Genomic DNA, 22,047 nt, shown 5'->3' with positions numbered 1-22,047 from the left:
GTGCGCATTGATGCAGGGATTGAATAGATTAGTAATTTATTTTTTCATTAATTTGGTTCCATTTTCCTGCCTTTATTATTGAGAAATGGCCATTACTACTGACATAAGATTTACATTTCTTAAAGGGTAACCGTCCTTTCATTTTTTTAAATTTATTTCAGAAATCAATAGTACATGTGAAAATAAGAAACATTGGAATATATCTTATAGAAATATTCTTCCTTCTCCTCCTGGACTGAAAGATCATTCTCAAAATTTTCAATTTACAGGGAAAATCTGTCTTCAGTGAATACAGACTTTTTTTCATTACTAAGATAGGGGATAGCAGTTGGTGCTCATAAAGTTCTATGGATAACCGTTTCCATCATTTTAGGAGTACTTGCTGCAGAAAGTGTGTCTCTAACTCCTCCTCCCTCCATGGAATGTTATGGGCACCAACTGTCATCTATTTCACTAATGCAGGGTTCCCCAACTCCAGTCCTCACGGCCCACCAACAGGTCACGTTTTTAAGATTTCCTTAGTATTGACCAGGTGATAATTACATCACCTGCGCAGGCAATAATTCCATCACCTGGGCAATACTAAGGAAATCCTGAAAACATGACCTGTTGGTGGGCCTTGAGGACTGGAGTTGGGGAACACTACACTAATGGGAACATCTGTCTTCACTGAATACAGACTTTTTCCATTACTAAGATAGGGAATGGCAGTTGGTGCTCATAAAGTTATATGGAGAACTGTAACTGTCGTTTCAGGAGAACTTGTTTCTACCTCTAGCTCCTCCCTTCTCCATAGAATCTTATAGGCACCAACTGTCATCTATTTCTGTAAAGGAAAAATCTGTCTTCACTGAATACAGACTTTTTTTTTCCCATTACTAAGATAGGGGATGACAGTTGATACTGTTCTATGGAGAACTTTAACTGTCGTTTCAGGAGAACTTTCAGAGGAATGTTTCTGCCTCTAGCTCCTCCCCTTCTCCATAAAATCTTATAGGCACCAACTGTCATCTATTTCTGTAATGGAAAAATCTGTCTTCACTGAATACAGACTTTTTTTCCTTTACTAATATAGGGGCTAGCAAGTGATGCTCAAAGTTATATGGAGAACTGTAACTGTCATTTCAGGAGAACTTTCAGAGGAATTTTTCTGCCTCTAGCTCCTCCCTTCTCCATAGAATCTTTTAGGCACCAAGTGTCATCTATTTCAGTAATGGTAATATCTGTCTTCACTGAATACAGACTTTTTTTTCCCCATTTGTAAAATAGGGGATGGCAGTTGATGCTCAAAGTTCTGTGGAGAACTGTAACTGTTGTTTCAGGAGAACTTGCAGCAGGAATGTTTCTGCCTCTAGCTCCTCCCTTCACCATAGAATCTTATAGGCACCAAGTGTCATCTATTTCAGTAAAGGGAAAATCTGTCTTCACTGAATACAGATTTTCCATGAGTGGAGAAGGAATAATCAATCCAGGAGGAGAAAAAAGCAGATTTCTCTGATAAGATATATTACAAAGTTGCTCATTGCCATGTGCACTATTGATTTATGAAAGACCGAAGACTAATATTTTAATTCTGTCTACAGTGATGACTTCTGTCTTGTATGGACTTATCAGTATGAAAAGCGGATGATCAGTAAATGTTGGCTGGTGTAGAGGGGGACGTGCCGTGGACTCACCGTGCATCGCATGCCTTTGGTTGGTTAACAGCTGAGCCAGAGCCCAGAAGGCATCCTCCTCGTTCAGATACATGAGCAGCACAGCTGCAATTTGACTCATCCCTTGACAATAACTAACTTCCTGTGGAGATCACATACAGTATCATTAGTCGTAGTACGCAGCAGAATACATGAAGGCGTCGCTGCGTTCTGCGGGGAAGCAAATGATTTCTATTTATATATACGGCACAATATATTCTGCAGAGCCGCACACATTACACCCCCAGTAGATATCACACACTATGTGATAGGAAGGATCAGACTGCTTAATCACCTATAGATAAACCCATAAAACCCCATCTAGAACAGAAAACTCCATGCAGGCATTCGATTTGAACCCAGGACCCATTAACCCATTTCCCACCGAGGCCATTTTTTTTATTTTTGCATTATTATTTTTTTTTTCTTCCCCATAACCATTTAATTTTTTTTTCAAGATGTGTTGTCGTTTTCAATGACACCATATGAGATACTGGAAAATGGAGGAAAATTGTGGTGGACAAATTTTTCTTTCTTTTTTTTTTTTTTATGGGGGGAAGGGGCATTTATTATGTGGTCACAATAAAAAAAATAAAATAAAAAAAAAACACCGCAACACGATTCTCCAGGTTGATTTGACTAAGGGGATACTATAATACAATAAAAAATCAAAAAATTAAAATGCCATTTTCGGAGACCAGTGGCTTTTATATTTTTCCATGGATGAGGGCTTATTTTTTTTACAAGGCGAGCTTGCGCTATTACTGGTAGCGTTTTAGGGCAGAAAAAAATGTTTCATCGCTTTTTATTAAAGAAGCACTCCTCCTCCCATCAAAGTTTTTATCCCTTTAATATATTGCAGTCATCATATCATATAACATTGTGTACTTACAATTGATCATTTTTGCCTTTTTTACCCAGATAATTCTTCTCTTTCCCATTAGGTCTATGACATCACGTGATTAAAAACAGTCTAGCTGAATCCTTCTAAGCTCTATGTAGAAACAGGAGGTTAATTTTCTCTGCATGAGTCATAAGCCACTGCAAAAGTACCTGGCAGGGGCGAGGAGGGAGCAGCTGGGTCAGGAGGTGAAGAGGGGGATGACTCATGCAGGGAAAAGAGACTTCCTGTTTCTATATAGGGCAGAGAAAAGAGAAGAATTAACTGGGTAGAAAAGAAAAATGAGCAATTGTATGTAGAGCAGAGAAAAGAAAAGAACTGTAGGGATTCATGCTCTCAGATAGACATTCGGCCTTAGGTAGCGTTCACACAGGCAATGCAATTTAGGTCCAAACACGTGCAGTTTTATTGCTTTTCACAGGATTCACAACACCAAAATAACAAAATGATAAACATAAATCCCTAGCCTTGTCCAAGCACTAACTAAACAGAACAGACCCTAACTACTTAACACACCGCTGAGCTAGTCCCAGTTCGGTAAAAACAAAATGCTATCGTCCACAGCAACCCGTGATACTTGCAGTTTGGTGCACACGGCCTGTGCAGACTCATCTCAAAGAGATTCTGGCTTGTTTCTTTCTTCAACTTCAAGACACATCCAGTCTGGTCAACCTCCCAGCAAACTTCCTTAGATGAACAGCTAGCCTGAGTATATGCAAAGCAAGCCAGGTTAAAGCCTGCAGAGGTAGGGTTTAACCGTAGCCTACCTGGCATTGCTACACTGGGTAGAAGTGTACACAGTGCTATATGATATGATGATTGCAATATATTAGGAGGATAAAAACTTTGATAGGAGGAGGAGGGCTTCTTTAAAGAGGACTATGAGGCAAAATTTGAATTCGCCTGTTTGTACAGATTTACCCGGGAAATTAGATTAGCAGAGAAATTATTCTACGCAAATTTAATGCCCCTTATGCTTTGAAGTCTCTCCAAACCCCAGAACATAATAAGCGTAATATGTAAAAAGTGGAAAAAAAAACATTTATAAAACATCTCACCGCTCACCTCTCCAGCCCCTCCGCTACTCATCCGGTCCCGGTCGCATCTTCTGGTACCCCACTGCTCGTGTTGGGATCTTCGGGTCTCTCACACTGTGCTGGATTTTTGGCTGTCATGCTGCCTGGGAGGGTTCTGTGTCAACGGCACAGAGAAGCCCAAAAGATCCCAAAGAGAGTGACGAGGGATCAGAAGAAGCGGCAAGGACCGGATGGGTGGCGGTGAATAACGGAGGGGACCGTAGAGGTGAGGGGTGAGGGAGGGGAGAATGTGGGGTGGGGACAGATAGGTGCCAAAATAGCATGACCCTGGGATTTAACTCCATAAGTTCCACTGTCCAGAGATTGAAACCGGAATTTAACAGCAGAGATCGGAGCTGATCCCCCCCCCACCCCAATTCCCACAGGTCCTCCTACAGGCATGAGCCTATTGTGCCTCGTAGGAAAACAAGACCATGACAATTGGATACATTGTGTAAGATCCGTTACAAACTTACCGTATTGTAGACAGAATAGGCCGATAATACATCGAACAAGGCCCTCTGCCTGGGGGGGGGAAATACATTTATAGAGTCACTCCGAACAAAATAGGACAAACTGTAACAAATTCAGAATGCAAAAGCTCGACCCCAAGGCCAATTATTCAGGGACTTTGCGGCACATAACGGAGCACGAGGTTACGGCACCGAGGACGAGTCTTTAATTAGCAGCCGCTGTATTTTAGAAGCAGCAACAATGATGAGCAGCCACATTCTGGCACATGGGGATTCTTGTTAAAATGTGTGACAAAAACTCAGAATTCAGCACTGTATGCCCTGCCGGTTATCACGTGAGCGCTGCAGTCAATCAGTGACCGCTGATCAGCTGCAGCGCTTCCGTTTCGCCAGATCATCGTTACGGGCGGTTGCTACTCACTTGACTCCGTATCGCTCCCTGAACATAATGTGATTGCGGAACGTCCGGTTCACGTCCAAGTCGATCTGCTTGATTTCCGCTGAATACATCTTGGCCAGATCTTTCATTTTCTAAGGATCGGAAAAAGGAAGAGCAAACTTTGGAAACAAGTAACAAAATGAAGATCTGGAGTCAGTGGTGTAAAGTGAATCTCATCTGTCTTGTCATATGGGACAAAGGGAGCTTTTTACCCCACCTCCTTGACGCCAGGTGCGACTGCAGCCCCAGCTTCCACTATAGAGAAGATGGACCAATGGTGGACCAACAATGCCCCTAGAGTGGTCTACAACATTGATATTTTTAATGGATTGCCTAAACATGTTGGCCGGGGTGGACAACCTCTTTCCACATGATACCAATGATGTGGGGTACATACTGGTGCCTACCGACCGCAGCTAAAATTAATGGGTGGTATTGTTCATGTTGATCCAGTGCAGACGCTCCGGCACTTCTCCTGTACTTCACTGGCACATGACCACTGCAGCTAGTCACTGGGAGGACCGCAGAAGCAAGATCTATTTATTGGCAGAATCTTTGTTGTACAAAGATTATTTTTTTATTATAAATATACTGGATTTTCTTGCTGCATATTTGCTTGCAGAAAATCCGCTCCGTTGTAAGGTGCCACCAGAGTGCATGACATTTGAAGAACTCTACGCAGCAGAAGAGTTGCGGGTCAGAGATACCCAGCACATCTATTTATCCTGCGGATGTCCGTGCGGATTTTACCCTAAGGTTTAGTTAAAAATATTGCACCGTTCCAGTCTCTTTGTTTTCCGGCACATTCAACTTTGATGTGGTCTGTGATCATAAATCAGCTTAGAGGAGCTCAGAAACAGACAGATAAAGGAGCTAGAAACTCTCCCCTTGAACTGTCAGAATGAGCTCACTGACAGATTCTCAGTTCACTCATTTGATGACCAGCAATAGGGCAAAACAGAGACTGAAGAAGGCAAGCGGTGCAAAATTTATAATGAGACCCAATTACAATAATGATTTGTAGCCAAAAATAGATGCATTTTATTAAAAAAAAATAATCGTCCTCCAAAAGGTGGACAATCCTTTTAAAAGTATGAACTTTGTATTCCACAGAAATTCTTTGAGGGGATTTTCATGATCAGAGCTATACAGGGTGATTTCATTACTGAAACATTAGCAAACTATGACTGGGGATTCAATATTAGGTTTATTTAGGAAGTGGTTGGATTAAAGACGTTTTCCAGAACTTTGATACTTATGGCCTATAATTAGGATCAGCCGTGAAGCATAGTCTTCCAGGAACAGCGCCATACATTTAGTAGTGGTTGCGCCTGGTACCGCAGCTCAGCGCTAATTATGTGAATGAGATGGAGCTGCAGTACCAGGAACGATCACTACAAAACGTCACGTAGATAGCGCTGCAATCAATCACTGGGCTTAGCGGTTCTGTGCCGTCAGCCACTATGCTAACTGATTGATGCAGCGCTGTCGACATGACGTCAGCGCTGCAGACAGTCACAGGCAGACAGTCACAGACACCAGAAGCAGTGGCAGAGACTCAGCGATAGATCTGGGGAGCGCGAGTAGAGGACAGTTTGTTTTTTAAAAACAAATTGCAGCCAGGACGTCGGGTTCACTGACCCCATCAGTCACAGGGTCAAACTACCCCCCAAAATGAAAAGGGAACACCATTTTGACATACCTCGTATTTACCACCGTTCTCGGACTTCATCGCCTCAACATCTAAAAGCAGCGACCACACCTGACCCCTGACTTGCAAAGGGATTCCTTTATAAACCCTGCGAAACATCTAAAAAAAAAACACAATAGAAAACAAAAAATACGTCAGCTCTCCACACCGGCTACTAGAGCATATACAATAGGGCGACAGAGAACGCAGCTCAGCCTAAAAACTAAGGGGTCCGGCCACCCCATTAGGCCACGGCCCCACTATCAGTATTCAGTCAGTATTTTTTCTCAGGAGTGGGAGCCATAACCAGGAGTGGGTGATAAATGCAGAATTGGTGACTTGTTTCTATTATACCTTTTCTCGGATGGTTCCTCACCTGGTTTTGGCTCCCACTGCTGAGAAAAAATACTGACCGAATACTGATCAAATACTGATAGTGGGGCCGTGACCTTAGTCTGACCATTTTATACTGGTCCTAGTTCTCTTTCCCTTGCCCGCACCTTCTCGCTGTTCCTGTATTTTGTCCACTTTTTTAACATCTTCAGCCACTTGTCCACACGCTCGATTTCCTGCAGTTTTTGCTGATGGTTAAAAATTAAGTGAGATAATTAAGTCAATAATCATAAGAATGAGATTAGCGAAAAAGCAAGAACAAAAAAGCCACAAATCATCACCTATACAATGTAACAGAGAAACAAGAAAAGAAAGCACAATTTATAGAAAAAAAGATAAAACTGCATGAACAGGGCCGCGGTTGTTCCATATTCCATCTGTAAACTTCTACTTAAAGGGAACCTGTCACGTCCTAGTTTCTATGTACACTGCCCCCATTGGTTTGTTAGTTATGCAAGGTCCATCACTAACAAGCTGTTTTCATGAAAATCGGTGGTAGTATAATGATGTTATTCTCAGATTCAGTCATGGGCGGGCGCCACATTCTGGTAATCACACAGCCTCAGTGCGCATGCGCCCCTCAAACCTAGCGCTTGCCAGGAGCAGTATTCATATGTAATGGGCGGCGCCAGCACTGACTGAATGTGGCGCCCACCCATGACTGAATCTGAGAATCACACCCCTATGACTGAATACAGCAGGTGGGACAAAGTGTATAAAACGATATAACATCATTATACTACAACCGATTTTCATGAAAACAGCTGGTTAGTGATGGACATTGCATAACTAACAAACCAATGGGCAACTAGGACGTGACAGGTTCCCTTTAAAGGGAATGTGTTATTAGAAAATGACTTATTGCTGAAATCAAGTTTTCATGCTAAATGTTTTTTTTTTAAATGTTGATAATGTTTATCTCAATTTTCCATGTCATTATCTATGCTTTAAACAACAACCCTGAGATCTTGCAGTTATACGGACCACTCATCTAAGGCTGCGTTCACACATTGCGTATTTCCCTGCGTTTTTTTATGCTGCGTATTTTCCTGCTTTTTTTACCTGCGTTTTTTTAAGCAGGTAAAAAAAGCACCTCCATGCACACACTGCGTAAAAAAGCGCAGCAAAAAACGCAGTGTGAAAATGAAGGGTGACATGTGTACTGTCTGTGTCTGTGTGTCCTGTGTGTCTATGTGTCTATGTGTCCTGTGTGTCTATGTGTCGTGTGTGTGTCCCTAGCAGTGTATGTACAGACTATGGATACTCACCTACCCGATGGATGAGAGACGCGTCTGCTCCGTCCCGCGCTTGCAGCATCTGCCGTGAAGCGATCAGCAGACTGTCAGCTGACCGGCTTGTAATCAGCTGACCGGCCGGTTACAAGCCGGTTAGCTAACAGCTGATCGGCTCACCAGCAGATGCTGGAAGCGCGGGATTGGAGCGGATCGGACCGGACGCCTCTCCCCTGACATCGGGTAGGTGAGTATCCATCCTGCGCCTCCGTAAAAAAGCGATGGAATTACGCAGTGTGTGAACACCGCTGCGTAATTCCATCGCTTATAATAGGCACAATAGAGAGAAAGCGCAGGACGCAGCTGCGTAAAGAATTGACATGCCAATTCTTTACGCAGCTGCGCTTTACCGCTGCGTAAAATTACACAGTGTCTGAACGGCACTTTCACTTTGCTGGCAGACACAAAGCACATTGCGTATTTTCAAAAAGTGCGCGCAAAAAAGCACGCGAAAATACGCAATGTGTGAATGCAGCCTAATATTGAACTCCTATTTCCAGCTTTACACAGATAACTTTTCATCAGTCTCATTATCACAGACAAGAATGACTGATAACACCTCTATATACAGTAGATAACACATGATCCACCATTCACAGTAGGTGTGATGTCACAGCTCACCTCCTCCTCCTGTACAATGACTGATAACACCTCTGTATACAGTAGATAACACAGTATCCACCATTCACAATAAGTGATGTCACAGCTCACCTCCTCCTCCTCCTGTACAATGACTAATAACACCTCTATATACAGTAGATAACACATGATCCACCATTCACAATAGGTGTGATGTCAGAGCTCACCTCCTCCTCCTGTACAATGACTGATAACACCTCTGTATACAGTAGATAACACAGCATCCACCATTCACAATAAGTGATGTCACAGCTCACCTCCTCCTCCTCCTGTACAATGACTAATAACACCTCTATATACAGTAGATAACACAGGATCCACCATCCACAATAGGTGATGTCACAGCTCACCTCCTCCTCCTGTACAATGACTGATAACACCTCTATGTACAGTAGATAACACAGAATCCACCCATTCACAATACATGTCACAGCTCACCTCCTCCTCCTGTACAATGACTGATAACACCTCTATGTACAGTAGATAACACAGAATCCACCCATTCACAATACATGTCACAGCTCACCTCCTCCTCCTGTACAATGACTGATAACATCTCTATATACAGTAGATAACACAGGATCCACCCATTCACAATAGATGTCACAGCTCACCCCCTCCCTTAACAATGACCTTTTACTAAGATTAGAGCATGCTCAGATAAGGCTTCTATGCAAACAAATAGTGTCAGAGTCCGTCCATTGCTGCTAATGTCCATGTGACCACAGGATGTAGGAGTCAAATATTAGGCCTTGTGGTCAGTGTGAAAATTGCAAGAGATATTATATATATTCATAATAAATGAAACACATACATCTTATTTAAACTTTCCCTTTAATACTAAGATAAATGGGGTCGGAGAAAAGCGATGTTTTTGTGTTTTTCGTACATGTAGTTTGGTTATGTATGTCTAATGGATTGAGTTTAGTGCATTGATGGTGACTGGGAGAATGACAGGAGTGCCTGTCGCTGCTTCACTTATGGACTTAGCTGCAGATTTATCTATTGGATTTCTTCAGGATAATTAATAGATAAACAATAATAAAAAATTAAAAAATCCAAAAATGCCGATACCTTCTCCTCAGCAGCGGTTCGTGAAGGCAATTCATGTTCACTAAATAAAATCAGAAAAATATATATATATATCAGTTGATGGGTAATGTCGCTGTGAGATGATGAGAATATGGAGAACAAGATTTGATCACTTGACACAAGCCCCAGGCCGTGTTCTTAGGGTCCATTTACAAGAGCAGTCTGAGGGCTGGCCAACTGGCGCTCGCTCAAGGTAGAATGGCGCTCACTTAAGGGTCGGCCGGGGTCATTGGTAATATGGTAGACCAGTTCCCATACAATTTACATATTTTCAGCAGATCATCCGTTTTGCATGCAAGGACCTGTTAATGCGCTGTTTGGCGATAATCGGCTGTCGTCCTCGCTGCTTTCCATTAACCCCTGCAACCCGATATTTTAACTTTTCAAATAAAGTGAAGAAGTTTTAAAGGGACGGTGAGTGCGATTTTTCCTTCTACTCCTGTTACACTATATGGAGATACCATTAGACAACTGGGTCGCACTTACTGTAAGAATCCAAATCTGTCAGTAACTTTGTACAGGTCAAAATCTGCATCTTCCCACGGGTCAATTTCAGCTCCCGGCTGCCTTCCCTGAAAAAACAATGGAGAAATCAATGTATACAGATCCTATGCTGAGCTATGTCTTTCGGAGTCTACAAACAGACCTTGTGTATAGTTAGATCCTGCAGTTATGTGCCCCCTATCCTGCTGTTTGCGGGGGGCAGTGGGCAAAGGATGACAAATCATTACAGGATCCGACTTCACAAAGTTGTGGGAACCCATAGAGATACGTAACTGTGGTGCAACATTTCTTAAAGCTATTAGTCTATTATCCCCCTCTCAGGACCTCCCAACATGAGCAAGTCAGGAGGACTGCTCAGCACCAACAGCTTCTGCTGAGCCGTTAATACAATGACCCTTCATAGGTTGCCGCCGCAGGGAAATGCCTACCCAGCTTGCGGCTTTTCCTGGCAAAATCAGCTGCTTGGTTCTGATTGAACGGCCCCTTTAAATTTATTTTAAAAGGGGCTAGCTCCTTTATGTTAAATTTTAAAAATATGTTGAAAACAGCACAAAGACTCACTCACTGCGAAGCTAACCTGACTTGTATGGTGCCACCCCCTTGTTGTCGGCAATTCTCATCACTTCGTGTTTGTCTCTCCGGTCCCAACATGGCATCTGATGAAGAGGCGTATGACCAAGCCCGTCCATCAGCCGCCTCCATTTAATAACATTGAACACAGTACATGGACCAAGTTGGGAACATTGCGCCATACAGTTTGTGATGAAGATTGTCGTTAAAATGGATAAGATATTGAACTTATGATGCATGATAAAAACCAGATCGGTGGATATCCTACCCCCATATTGGTTAATGGATCCTGTGGCTGCCGGAAGTACACAGTGTACAGTACTGAAATCCCACAGCTATATACACTACATAGTGGCCATTCTCAGTACTGCAGCTCAATTCCTAAGATCTATGGGCCGGACATAGATCTCCCTGAGAATCAGCCTCCAGAGATTATACCAGTGTGAGACATGTAATGACTGACAGTCTGCTCTCCTGATGTACATGTCTCACACTGGTTACCCCCCCCCCCCCCCTTCATTTAAATTAAGCTCTGGGGGCAGATCCTCAGAAAGATCTATGTCCGGCCCATAGATCTTAACAGCTCATTTACATATTAAGAAAAACTTGTTTTATTCCAGAGAAATACATCGGATCGCAGATATCAAGGTATCACTTTATTCAGCTTCCTATGACCTACAGGGCCATATAGACGGCTTAGGAGGGCTGATCCTACTGACAGATTTCCTTTAAAAGATAAAATGCCTGTATATATGTTACTTTACATAAGAAATAGTAGCAAGTCCGTAGCGTGCGGTGACTGGTAGCAATGGACTTGGGACTGCGTTCTGGTTTGTGCATCTATTGGACACATACCCGCTCATATTTGCTGATTATGTCGGCTCTTTCCTGTGCTATTAAAGCCTCAATGTCTTTCTTCATGTCAGAGCCTTGAAAAAAAAAACAAAAGAAGAATTATCACGTTATCCCATTATGAAAGTATAAGTATAGATAATATTATGCCAATTCTCATTCGCTATAGTAACCTATGAGCTATTGAACCCAGAAAGTATAATCACGGGTATAATAAATAATAATAATAATAATAATAATAATAATAGGGAAATAATAATAAATAATAATCAATAAGGAAATTAGGGGGACAACATTTTCTGACACTTTTCTATTTCCTAATTAGGAGATATTTCTTGGGTCTTAGTATTGCTCTGGAGGAGATGATCACTGTCTCACCTAATGACATTTGACCATTAATGTCATGTCCCAGCCTGTACAGATAAGTCATGGAACTGATGCTCCATGACTTATCTGTACAGGCTGGGACATGACATTAATAAATAAAAAATAAAGAGCTGTACAACATAGAGGAAAGATGTGGCGATAAAGAACGTTGCTTTATGAGTATTTTTCATATAACGGGGGCTCTGGAAGACAGGAATTTGCATGGACAGATGAAAGCCAGGTACTGATATGATTGACAATGAGTATGAGGCCACTGTAATTGGGTGGTAACTTTAAAATTAGAATTTTCATCCCTGTCCTGAGTGTCAAAGCACCTTACGCCACCTATTTATTATAAAGAAGGATCCTAGAGATATCCTGGTTGATTGTTAGGTCATACTTTGTTATTTTACTGTTTATGTCAGTACATCACATCATAAAAAATAATGATCCATAAATTAAAAGAAATATAACTTAAAGTAGTGCTCAATTGTTTAAACGTATCCTGTCACTAGTTCCCAAAATATATAAATTAGTTTATTACTTTATTTAGTTTACATTTAGTTAATTAGATACTTCTCATTTTGGTCATTTGATCACATTGTGATCCCCTGAGAAATACATGCCTTTAAGTTCACTGTAGGGGGGGTTACCATCTCAGGAACCAGAGCTGCCGGTATGGTGAAATTGCATGGACTGTACTCCACAGGGAAGAAACACTTATCACTGTTACTGATGATGGTTGCACAGCTCCTGTCACACAGTTATAGTGATGGAAATGACAGTTTAGCCTCCTGAACTGTGATCTTATAACAGTCATTTATTTAGTAGAATACAGAGGGAATGATAATCATAGTGTCATCCCAGAAGGCACTGGCTTTAGCAGATAATTTGATGCTCTGCAAGGAAAAGAGGAATAAAACGCAGGATGAGAGCTAGGGATCAAGATTGAGTCTGAAAGAATAAAAATGAGGTTGTAAGTAAACTATAAATAAAAACAAAAGAAATAAAGGACCTCACTTCAATTACGTCAGATGAAATAAGTTACATTCTTAGTCTAACTTATGTATAAAAATAACTTTTACTGGGTTACAAAAAGAGGAGTTTGGGAAAAAAGGCCCCAAATTATAGCCTTTACAGAAGGAGTTCGAATCAAACAGGAAAATACAACACAAGCAGTCACCACAAATTATATATTAGAAGAACTGCAATAGAGCGGCCTGTTGAGTTGAGCCATATAGTCTTGTTATATAAAATAGGACATGTATTACCCTGGTGTTGCTAGTTATTAAACCCACAGAGTTTGCATTGATATTTTTAGTTATTTATCTATGAACTTATCATATTCTTTTTCTTGTAAGTTTCAGTTTGCAATCTTCATTCCTCCATTCATTTTCAGACCGCCTGATAGGCAGTTTCCAGCTTGATCGGAGTTTCTGCTTTTTCCTCTCGTGGTTGTCATGTATTATCTGCTTTCCCCCCTATCTGCAGCCTGTTTTGACAGCCCTCCTTTAGAACAAAGATGCTTTCCCCACTCTCCACACTCTCATCTGCTGTATAAAATCTCCTCTCCATTGCCATCTCTAAACACTAAGAGAAGGGAGGGGGAGAGCAGAGAGACCCAAGTCCCAGAAATGCTGATGGAATTGTCTGTTCTGCTGAGTAGAAACCAAACTACAACTACTTTTGCTGAGCAGCCAGCTAGGTGAAGGAGTTACACAGACTCTACAGCAGCAAAATGGTAGGAAATTATTAATGAAGACTTTTTAGGAAGTTGCTTTACTCTGCCTGCATAAAACTCTAATGAATTTAGGGTATGTTCACATGTAGCGTTTTTGCTGTGGATTTTGGCAGGAAAAGGGCTGCATAGAGTATGATGTTTTTGACGGGTTTTTGCAGTCTTTTTACAATTAATTTGAATAGGTGTAAAAACATTGCAAAGATGTTTCCATGAATTGAACTGTACAGGTCTCTGGCCCTGAAAGTAAATGGTCAAGGTTCTTATTCATGACTGCAAGCAGAATCCTTGCACAAAGTATATCAGGAAGTTTCAGAACTTTTCATTAGACCGTGGCTACGCTTCACTTGTAGACAGAGGAAACGCTTCGCTACAAGCTCCGAGGGCCGTCACCGATGAACAGCATGGACTTCTTAAATGAAGTGATGATCTGTTAAACCATTCCTGCAAATAATGACATCATGGCCGGTCTATGCTTTGTATCGATGCCAACGCTGAGCTGCTACGTGTGTATGAATGTCTAATATACACAGTGGTTTGGACTTTTCCCAAGTTCGCTTTTTCTCCCAATCTGTAATTCATCACAATGAAGAATCCAGAAACCTCAGAGACGGCAAACAACATTTTACTTAATATCCTTGGCTCTTGATGTTTAACCCTTGTAATGACCGCTATCCTTCTTCTATTCTTTCATGTCTAAAAGGGACAAAGTGACCACTTCATCCTCGTCTTCGTTGTTCACAATGGATCCACTTCTCCCACTGGAAAAGGTCTCTTCTTAAATTACTGCTTTTGGAACAAAGTGGAAACAGCTCAGCAGATGTGGTAACTTGTAACCATGCTGTGTCTTCAAGGAGGCAGCAGCCTCTAAATACTGCAAACATTTTGTTGCTCGACTCCCTCTTCTGATGGAAGATCTTCTCCGGATGAATTTTTAATATACAGACACTTCGATATGACACAGACGCCCAGAACAGATGACTCACGTAGCAAAACTTTTATGTTGGGAGCAGAAAGTGACTTCTAATTCAGTATTTCTGGTTGGAATCGAGTCTTGCCATCAGCAAGTCTATATAGATTTCTGGACATAACCCCTGTGTCCACAATTGGTCTCCTAATTCCAGTACACTAACTAATCTCTCTGCTTTCCCCCTCCCAGTACACAACATATCAAAATGTGGAGCATGGGGAAAGCATCCAAGTTCTTAAGGAGGGCTGACAAACAAGCTGCATATAGGGAGGAAAGCACACTCAAGGAAATCACTTTAGCAATTCATTAAGGTTCAGCTCTCCTTCCCATCTGGATTGTAGAGATCATTGCTGGGCAGGGACACAGAGAATTCTACAACTAATATTTTTCTTGCTTACTGTCTGCAAATCAATTTTATGGTAATTAAAGAGTATGTGTCAATTTTTGCTCTTATTTTATTTCTGCTGCTCCCCGGAGTAACCCGTTGTTTATCTCTGTAACCGTGGCAGATTTAAAGGACTTTTTTTTTTCAATACTAATTTTCATGGTCTTTTCCAAAGGGGCAGTGCTAAGGGGGTAATTATGCAGAGCAGCCTAAAGACATGCCCCAGAGGATCTTGTGAGCCCCGCCCCCTTGTAACGACTATGAGAATTGGCACTCGGGAACCGTACGATGGCTTTAAAAAAAACAAAAAAAAACATGGGAGCAGCAGGAATAAAGTAAGACCAAAATATGGCCACTTTTGACCTGGTGACAGGTCGTCTTTTCCTGGAATGAGTTTTCTTACTTCATAGGCTTCCACTGCGTAAAAATACATGGTGCTTTGCTTACCGTCCCCTGCTCCAGTACCAGCTCTTCACCGGTCTCTCCGATGCTGCGGTGATGTCAACAGTGCTGAAACCATTTTTTGGGCTTGGTGGCTCTGCTGATGCAGACAGCAATAGCTCCTGACCCCAGAGCTGACATCACCTCTACAGCCTGTCTAGAGCAGAGGCAGCAGCAAAGAGCCAGCGGTGGTGCACGGGAGGGTCATCATGTCTCTCTATGCCCAAAGTCAGACAGACATTCTTGTTATGTTCTGCTACCAGAGCTAAGGAAAGAGAGGAGATCTGTCCCTACGATAGAACTCAGCTTAATCCCTACGATGTAACAGGGAACCTGATCCTGCGATCAGACCTGCTAAAGTCCTAAGCTAGTCTGTACGGAGACCTATAGATGTGGGGAAGGAATCCCTACAAGTACTAAGGACTGGGAGGAAAATGGGACACCTCCTAACAGAAATAGTAGCAGACAGACGAACAAACAAAATATATAGAACATAGAGGTCCGTAGACCAAGCAAACTAACAGAGTTAGATACAGAGCACAGGCTAGCTAGAAAGTAGTTATACAATGAAGTCCAGCAAAGCCAGAAGGGCGGAGCAGGATTAAATAGGCCAACAAGGTCATGTGACCAGCAAAGGAAAAAACCTAAGAGCAAGGTTCTAACAGTACCCCCCCTTCTAAGAGGATCCTCCGGATCCCCTAGGACCAGGCTTATCAGGAAATCTCCTGTGAAACGCTCTGATAAGTCTGGACGCGGAAACATCATCCGACCTCACCCAAGAGTTATCCTCGGGTCCGAAACCTTTCCAGGCCACAAGATACTGCAAACTACCTCTATACCGTCTAGAGTTAAGGATGCGAGAAATTTCATATTCCCCGTCCTCCACCACCGGGGGAACAGAGGCAGAGGCGTCACAATCCAATACAACAGCTTTTTTCAACAGAGAGACATGAAATACCGGATTAATTCTCCAGGAGGTAGGAACCTCCAACCTAACAGCAGATTGGTTGACAACCTGAAGCACCTTAAAGGGCCCTACAAACTTGGGACCCAATTTCTTAGAAGGAATCCTCAACCGCAGATTCCTAGAGGACAACCAAACCATGTCACCAACAGCGAACAAAACCTCCTGTCGTTTCCTATCAAAGTAGTCTTTAGATTTTCTGTTGGCCTCCTGAAGATTACCACGCACATCCGTCCAAACTCTCTCCAAATCACCGGAAAAATTCTCCTCCTCAGGCACGGCAGATCCCAACTTGGAGAACGACCCGAACGACGGATGTCTCTCAGAACAACAAAAAAAAGGCGAACAACCAGCAGAAGAAGATGTATGATTGTTCAGAGCAAATTCAGCAAGTGGCAGAAACTCAGACCACCCCTCTTGATTGTCTGCCACAAAACAACGTAAGAACTGCTCAACATCCTGGTTTTTCCTTTCTGTCTGGCCATTAGATTCAGGATGATATCCGGACGAGAACGACAAATGAACTCCCAACCTGTCACAAAAGGCACGCCAAAAACGAGCCACGAACTGAGGTCCCCTATCAGAAACAATGTCAGTAGGAACGCCATGAAGTCTGACAATTTCCTTGACAAAGGCCTTAGCGAGAGTTTTAGCGCAGGGCAGTTTGACGAAGGGAACCAAGTGACACATCTTGCTAAAACGGTCCACGACCACCCAGATGACAGTAAAACCCTCAGAGGGGGGAAGGTCAGTTATAAAGTCCATAGCCAAATGTGTCCAAGGAGCACTGGGAACCTCCAAAGGACAAAGCAACCCCGCAGCAGGAGTATGTGAGGACTTAGATCTAGCACATATAGTACATTGACGCACCCACTTAATGACTTCCTTCTGCCATCCAGGCCACCAAAAACTGCGACCCACCAGTCTCTTGGTCTCAGAGATTCCGGGATGACCTGCCAACTGAGATTCGTGACACTCAACAAACAAATCTCTCCTAAAGGTCCCAGGCACAAACAAACTCCCATGAGGAGTGTTAGATGGGGCATTCTCCTGTGCTTTAAGAATCTCATCTTCCAAAACGGAGTCCAAAGCAGCTATCACAACACCTTCTTGTAAAATGTTCTCCTCTTTCTCAGCACCGACTATGGGAGAAAAACTGCGAGACAAGGCATCCGCCTTAACATTCTTAGTACCAGGGATGTAAGTAACGGAGAAATTAAACCGCGAGAAAAACAGTGCCCACCTAGCCTGACGGGCATTCAGGCGCTTGGCAGCATCAAGATATATCAGATTTTTATGATCCGTAAGAACCTGAACGGGAAACTCCGCCCCTTCCAAGAAGTGGCGCCAGTGTTCAAATGCGAGTTTAATAGCCAATAATTCCCGATTACCAATATCGTAATTCAGTTCAGTCTCCGAAAAAATTTTTTAAAAAAAGGCACAGGGATGTAATCCATCCCCGTTATCCTGAGACAATACTGCGCCAACCCCCACAGAGGAAGCATCAACCTCAACCAAAAACGGCTTAGTCACATCAGGCTGCATAAGGATGGGAGCAGAGGTGAACCTCTCCTTGAGATACACAAAAGCTTCAATGGCCTCAGAAGTCCACTGAACCGCATCAGCACCTTTCCTGGTGAGATCGGTCAGAGGTTTGACAATACTAGAAAAAATTTTTATGAATTTTCTGTAATAATTGGCGAAACCTAAAAACCTCTGTATCGATTTCAAACCAATAGGCCTAGGCCATTCCTGTACAGCTTGAACTTTAACCGGGTCCATCTCAAAGCCCTCGCTGGAGATAATGTAACCCAAAAAACTAATTCTCTGTACAGCGAACTCACATTTCTCCAGCTTAGCAAAAAGCGAATTGTCCATTAATAACTGTAATACCTCACGTACGCTCCGCCAATGAGACTCCAGATCAGGCGAATAAATCAAAATGTCATCCAAATACACAACCACATTTTTGCCGATTAAAGGTCTAAGGATGTCATTAATAAGATTCTGAAAAAATGCAGGAGCATTAGTAAGACCAAAGGGCATAACCAGATTCTCAAAATGACCCACAGGAGTGTTAAAAGCAGTCTTCCATTCGTCACCCTCCTTCATGCGCAACAGATTGTATGCCCCCTTAAGGTCGATTTTAGAGAACCACTTGGCCCCCATTAACTGGTTAAACAGATCAGGAATCAATGGCAGTGGGTAAGGATTGCGTACAGTAATTTTGTTAATCTCACGAAAATCCAGACAAGGACGTAAACCGCCGTCCTTTTTTTTTACAAAAAAAAATCCAACCGCCACAGGAGACTTAGAGGGCCTAATGTGATCGGCGGCCAAACTTGTCTGTATGTATTCCTCCAAAGCCTTCCTCTCAGGAATAGTAAGGTTAAATAAACGACTTTTAGGAAGAGTCGCTCCAGGGACAAATTCAATAGAACAATCATAGTCTCTATGGGGAGGCAAAACTTGCGATTCCTTCTCAGAAAAAACTCTCCAAAAATCCTGAATAGGAACAGGCAATTCTCCCCTATCCAAAGCTGCAATACGCCCGTTACAACACTTGTCATAACATTTATGGCTCCAGGATTTAATTTCACTGGTAGACCAATCCAGTACAGGATTGTGAAATTTTAACCAGGGCAATCCCAATATTACTGGAGAAGGCAAGTTATTCAACACTACCAAATCCAATTTCTCATGGTGAACACCATTAATAGTGAGAGGAAATTCACAGACCTTGAGAGTAATATTCTTCAAAGGGGAACCATCCACAGAAACCACAGCAATGGGGGATGATAAAGGTTCGGGTTTTAAATTGAGTCATTCCAAGAATCCCCCATCAATTACATTCAGAGTAGACCCACAATCGACAAACACCCGAAATTCCATAAATTTTTCCTGAGCAATCGTGGAAGCAGCTAAAAATACACCCTTGGAATTTAAACAGGCAATACGGGCATGACTGACCATTTTTTTTTCTTTCTTCATACGAAGCTCACAGCCTTTAATCAAATGACCAGATTTCCCGCAATAGAAACACAAGCCTTCAGAAAATCGATGGTCTTTTACTTGAGAGCGAGGTGCCACCGATCCAATCTCCATCGGTTCACCACTGTTAGTACACACATTCTCATAACCAGAAACTGACATAGCAGAGGATTTGCTCTCATTAACCCTTGCACGCAGTCTCCTATCCACCCGTATAGCTAATTGCATAGCCTGTTGCAAATCTTCAGGTGTAGGATAAGCAATTAGCAGGTCTTTAACCCTTTCATTGAGCCCAGCAAGAAATAGACTTTTCAGAGCAGAATCGTTCCACCCTGTTTGAGTAGACCAACGACGGAAATGAGTACAATATTTTTCCACATTACCTGATCCCTGTTTCAAACGTCTCAACTCAGTCTCAGCTGATGAGACACGGTCAGGATCATCATATAATAGTCCCAAAGCAGAAAAAAAACTATCCACTGATCTGAAGCATGTATCACTAGGTTGCAAAGAAAAGGCCCACTCCTGAGGCTCTTTGCGCAAAAGTGACATTATGAACCCTATGCGCTGGGATTCATCCCTAGAGGACTTGGGTCTCAAACGAAAATACAATAAGCAAGCATTTTTAAATGAAAAAAATTCTCGGTGTTCACCAAAAAATAAATCCGGCAAACATACCTTAGGCTCCAAGAAATGTGCTCCAGGACAGTTACTCACGTGCTGACGGAGCTCGGCCACCTCCAGAGAGAGTCCCTGCAGGCGATGAGCCAAATCCTGAACCGACACCATGATGGAACAGAAAAATCTTTCCTTAGAGAATTTGCAGGCTGGACTTACTGTTATGTTCTGCTACCAGAGCTAAGGAAAGAGAGGAGATCTGTCCCTACGATAGAACTCAGCTTAATCCCTACGATGTAACAGGGAACCTGATCCTGCGATCAGACCTGCTAAAGTCCTAAGCTAGTCTGTACGGAGACCTATAGATGTGGGGAAGGAATCCCTACAAGTACTAAGGACTGGGAGGAAAATGGGACACCTCCTAACAGAAATAGTAGCAGACAGACGAACAAACAAAATATATAGAACACTGAGGTCCGTAGACCAAGCAAACTAACAGAGTTAGATACAGAGCACAGGCTAGCTAGAAAGTAGTTATACAATGAAGTCCAGCAAAGCCAGAAGGGCGGAGCAGGATTAAATAGGCCAACAAGGTCATGTGACAAGCAAAGGAAAAAACCTAAGAGCAAGGTTCTAACAATTCTCTCCTGCCCAAAGTTATTTCATCAGAGTATCAAAAAAAATTGCCACCTGTAATGAGTCATTCAAATTTCAAGACCTGTGCTGTAGTCTTACTTAAAGGGGTATTCCCATCTCCAAGATCCTATCCCAATATGTAGTAGGTGTAATAATAATATTAGCAAATACCTACAATTAGAAATGTAGTATAGTTCTTCTGATTCGCTATGTCTCTTACCCCATGTGCAGGGCATTGCAGTAGCTTAGGTACAACCACTAAGAACTGTCACTATATAAGTGGTCGTAACCATGGATACCTAAGCTACTGCGATGCCCCGCTCATGGGGTAAGAGACATAGTGAATCAGAACAACTATACTACAATACTAATTGGATGTATTTGCTAATATTATTATTATTACACCTACTACATATTGAGATAGGATCTTGGAGATGGAAATACCCTTTTAAGAAAACCTGCAGAATCATATCCATCATCAAAGCCTGCAAAAGAGGAGTTTAGAGGGGTTCCCCTTTAAGAACATTAAAAATAGGGGTGATCGGTACTTGTAGACTAGAGGAGAGAGCTTGTAAAAAAAAAAAAGTAGGCTCTCGCTAAACCAAACACCAAAAAGAAGAAATCAAGGTGTCCATGCGTCAAAGGTCTAAGAGGAGATGGACATCTACTTCTCTACTGACAGAAATAGGAGTCCACATGTTTGGGCAGAAGGTGAGAAGATAAGACAGAGGTCACATGACAACAATGTCATCCGCCGGAAACAGCACCTCTGACATTGCTGGAACGGCGTCGCTGAGGAAGGAGAGTATACACCGTATTTAATTGTATATATATATATATATATATATATATATATATATATATATATATATATATATATATATATATATATATATATATATATATATATATACACACATTTTTTTTTACATTTTTGGCAACATTCTTTATTAAAAATGAAAATGAGAAATCTTCTATTTTTTTTTTTTTTACACTGGCCACTTGGGCTTTTTTCGATTCTAACTTCCTATTGCTGCAGGAAACAACACATGTACATAGCCACAAATAACAGACTCTGACCTTATCTTTAGTATTGAGGCATCTAACCAGTGTGTGCAAAAGTCATTGTGAAGGCAGAAGTCGATTATTGTATTGTGGATCCTGTGTTAACAGCTGTGTGTACAGGTGTTACCTGTCACTGTAATCCTGCCTCTGAAGATAATGAGACTGCGGAAAACTCTTTCGGAAAGGAAAAAGTATGTAAAAAAAAAACAAAAAGTGTAAAATTACTAAATACATGTAACACAAAAATCCATATTTAAA

At 42.1% G+C, this 22,047-nt stretch overlaps 1 protein-coding gene across 2 annotated transcripts in view; it reads right to left on the bottom strand.

Moving 5' to 3' along the window:
• The window catches only part of LOC141173869 (uncharacterized), a 59,579-nt gene that overhangs the window by 13,869 nt on the left and 23,663 nt on the right, over positions 1-22,047 (bottom strand). For both annotated transcript variants that reach the window (XM_073658389.1, XM_073658390.1), the window contains 8 exons: positions 11,619-11,692; positions 10,176-10,261; positions 9,672-9,711; positions 6,774-6,854; positions 6,286-6,393; positions 4,566-4,675; positions 4,148-4,196; positions 1,677-1,797 (listed from right to left, as the gene is read on the bottom strand). In XM_073658389.1, coding sequence (XP_073514490.1) covers positions 1,677-1,797; positions 4,148-4,196; positions 4,566-4,675; positions 6,286-6,393; positions 6,774-6,854; positions 9,672-9,711; positions 10,176-10,261; positions 11,619-11,684 — 661 coding nt within the window. In that variant the 5' untranslated portion in view covers positions 11,685-11,692. The remainder of the gene's footprint in view (positions 1-1,676; positions 1,798-4,147; positions 4,197-4,565; positions 4,676-6,285; positions 6,394-6,773; positions 6,855-9,671; positions 9,712-10,175; positions 10,262-11,618; positions 11,693-22,047) is intronic.

Source organism: Phyllobates terribilis, unplaced genomic scaffold, assembly GCF_046119375.1.
Source record: "Phyllobates terribilis strain yellow unplaced genomic scaffold, ASM4611937v1 Scaffold_13__5_contigs__length_258822181, whole genome shotgun sequence".
NCBI lineage: Eukaryota > Metazoa > Chordata > Amphibia > Anura > Dendrobatidae > Phyllobates > Phyllobates terribilis.
The sequence above is the reverse complement of the archived record's forward strand: the minus strand, read 5'-3'. Positions and strand labels throughout refer to the sequence as shown.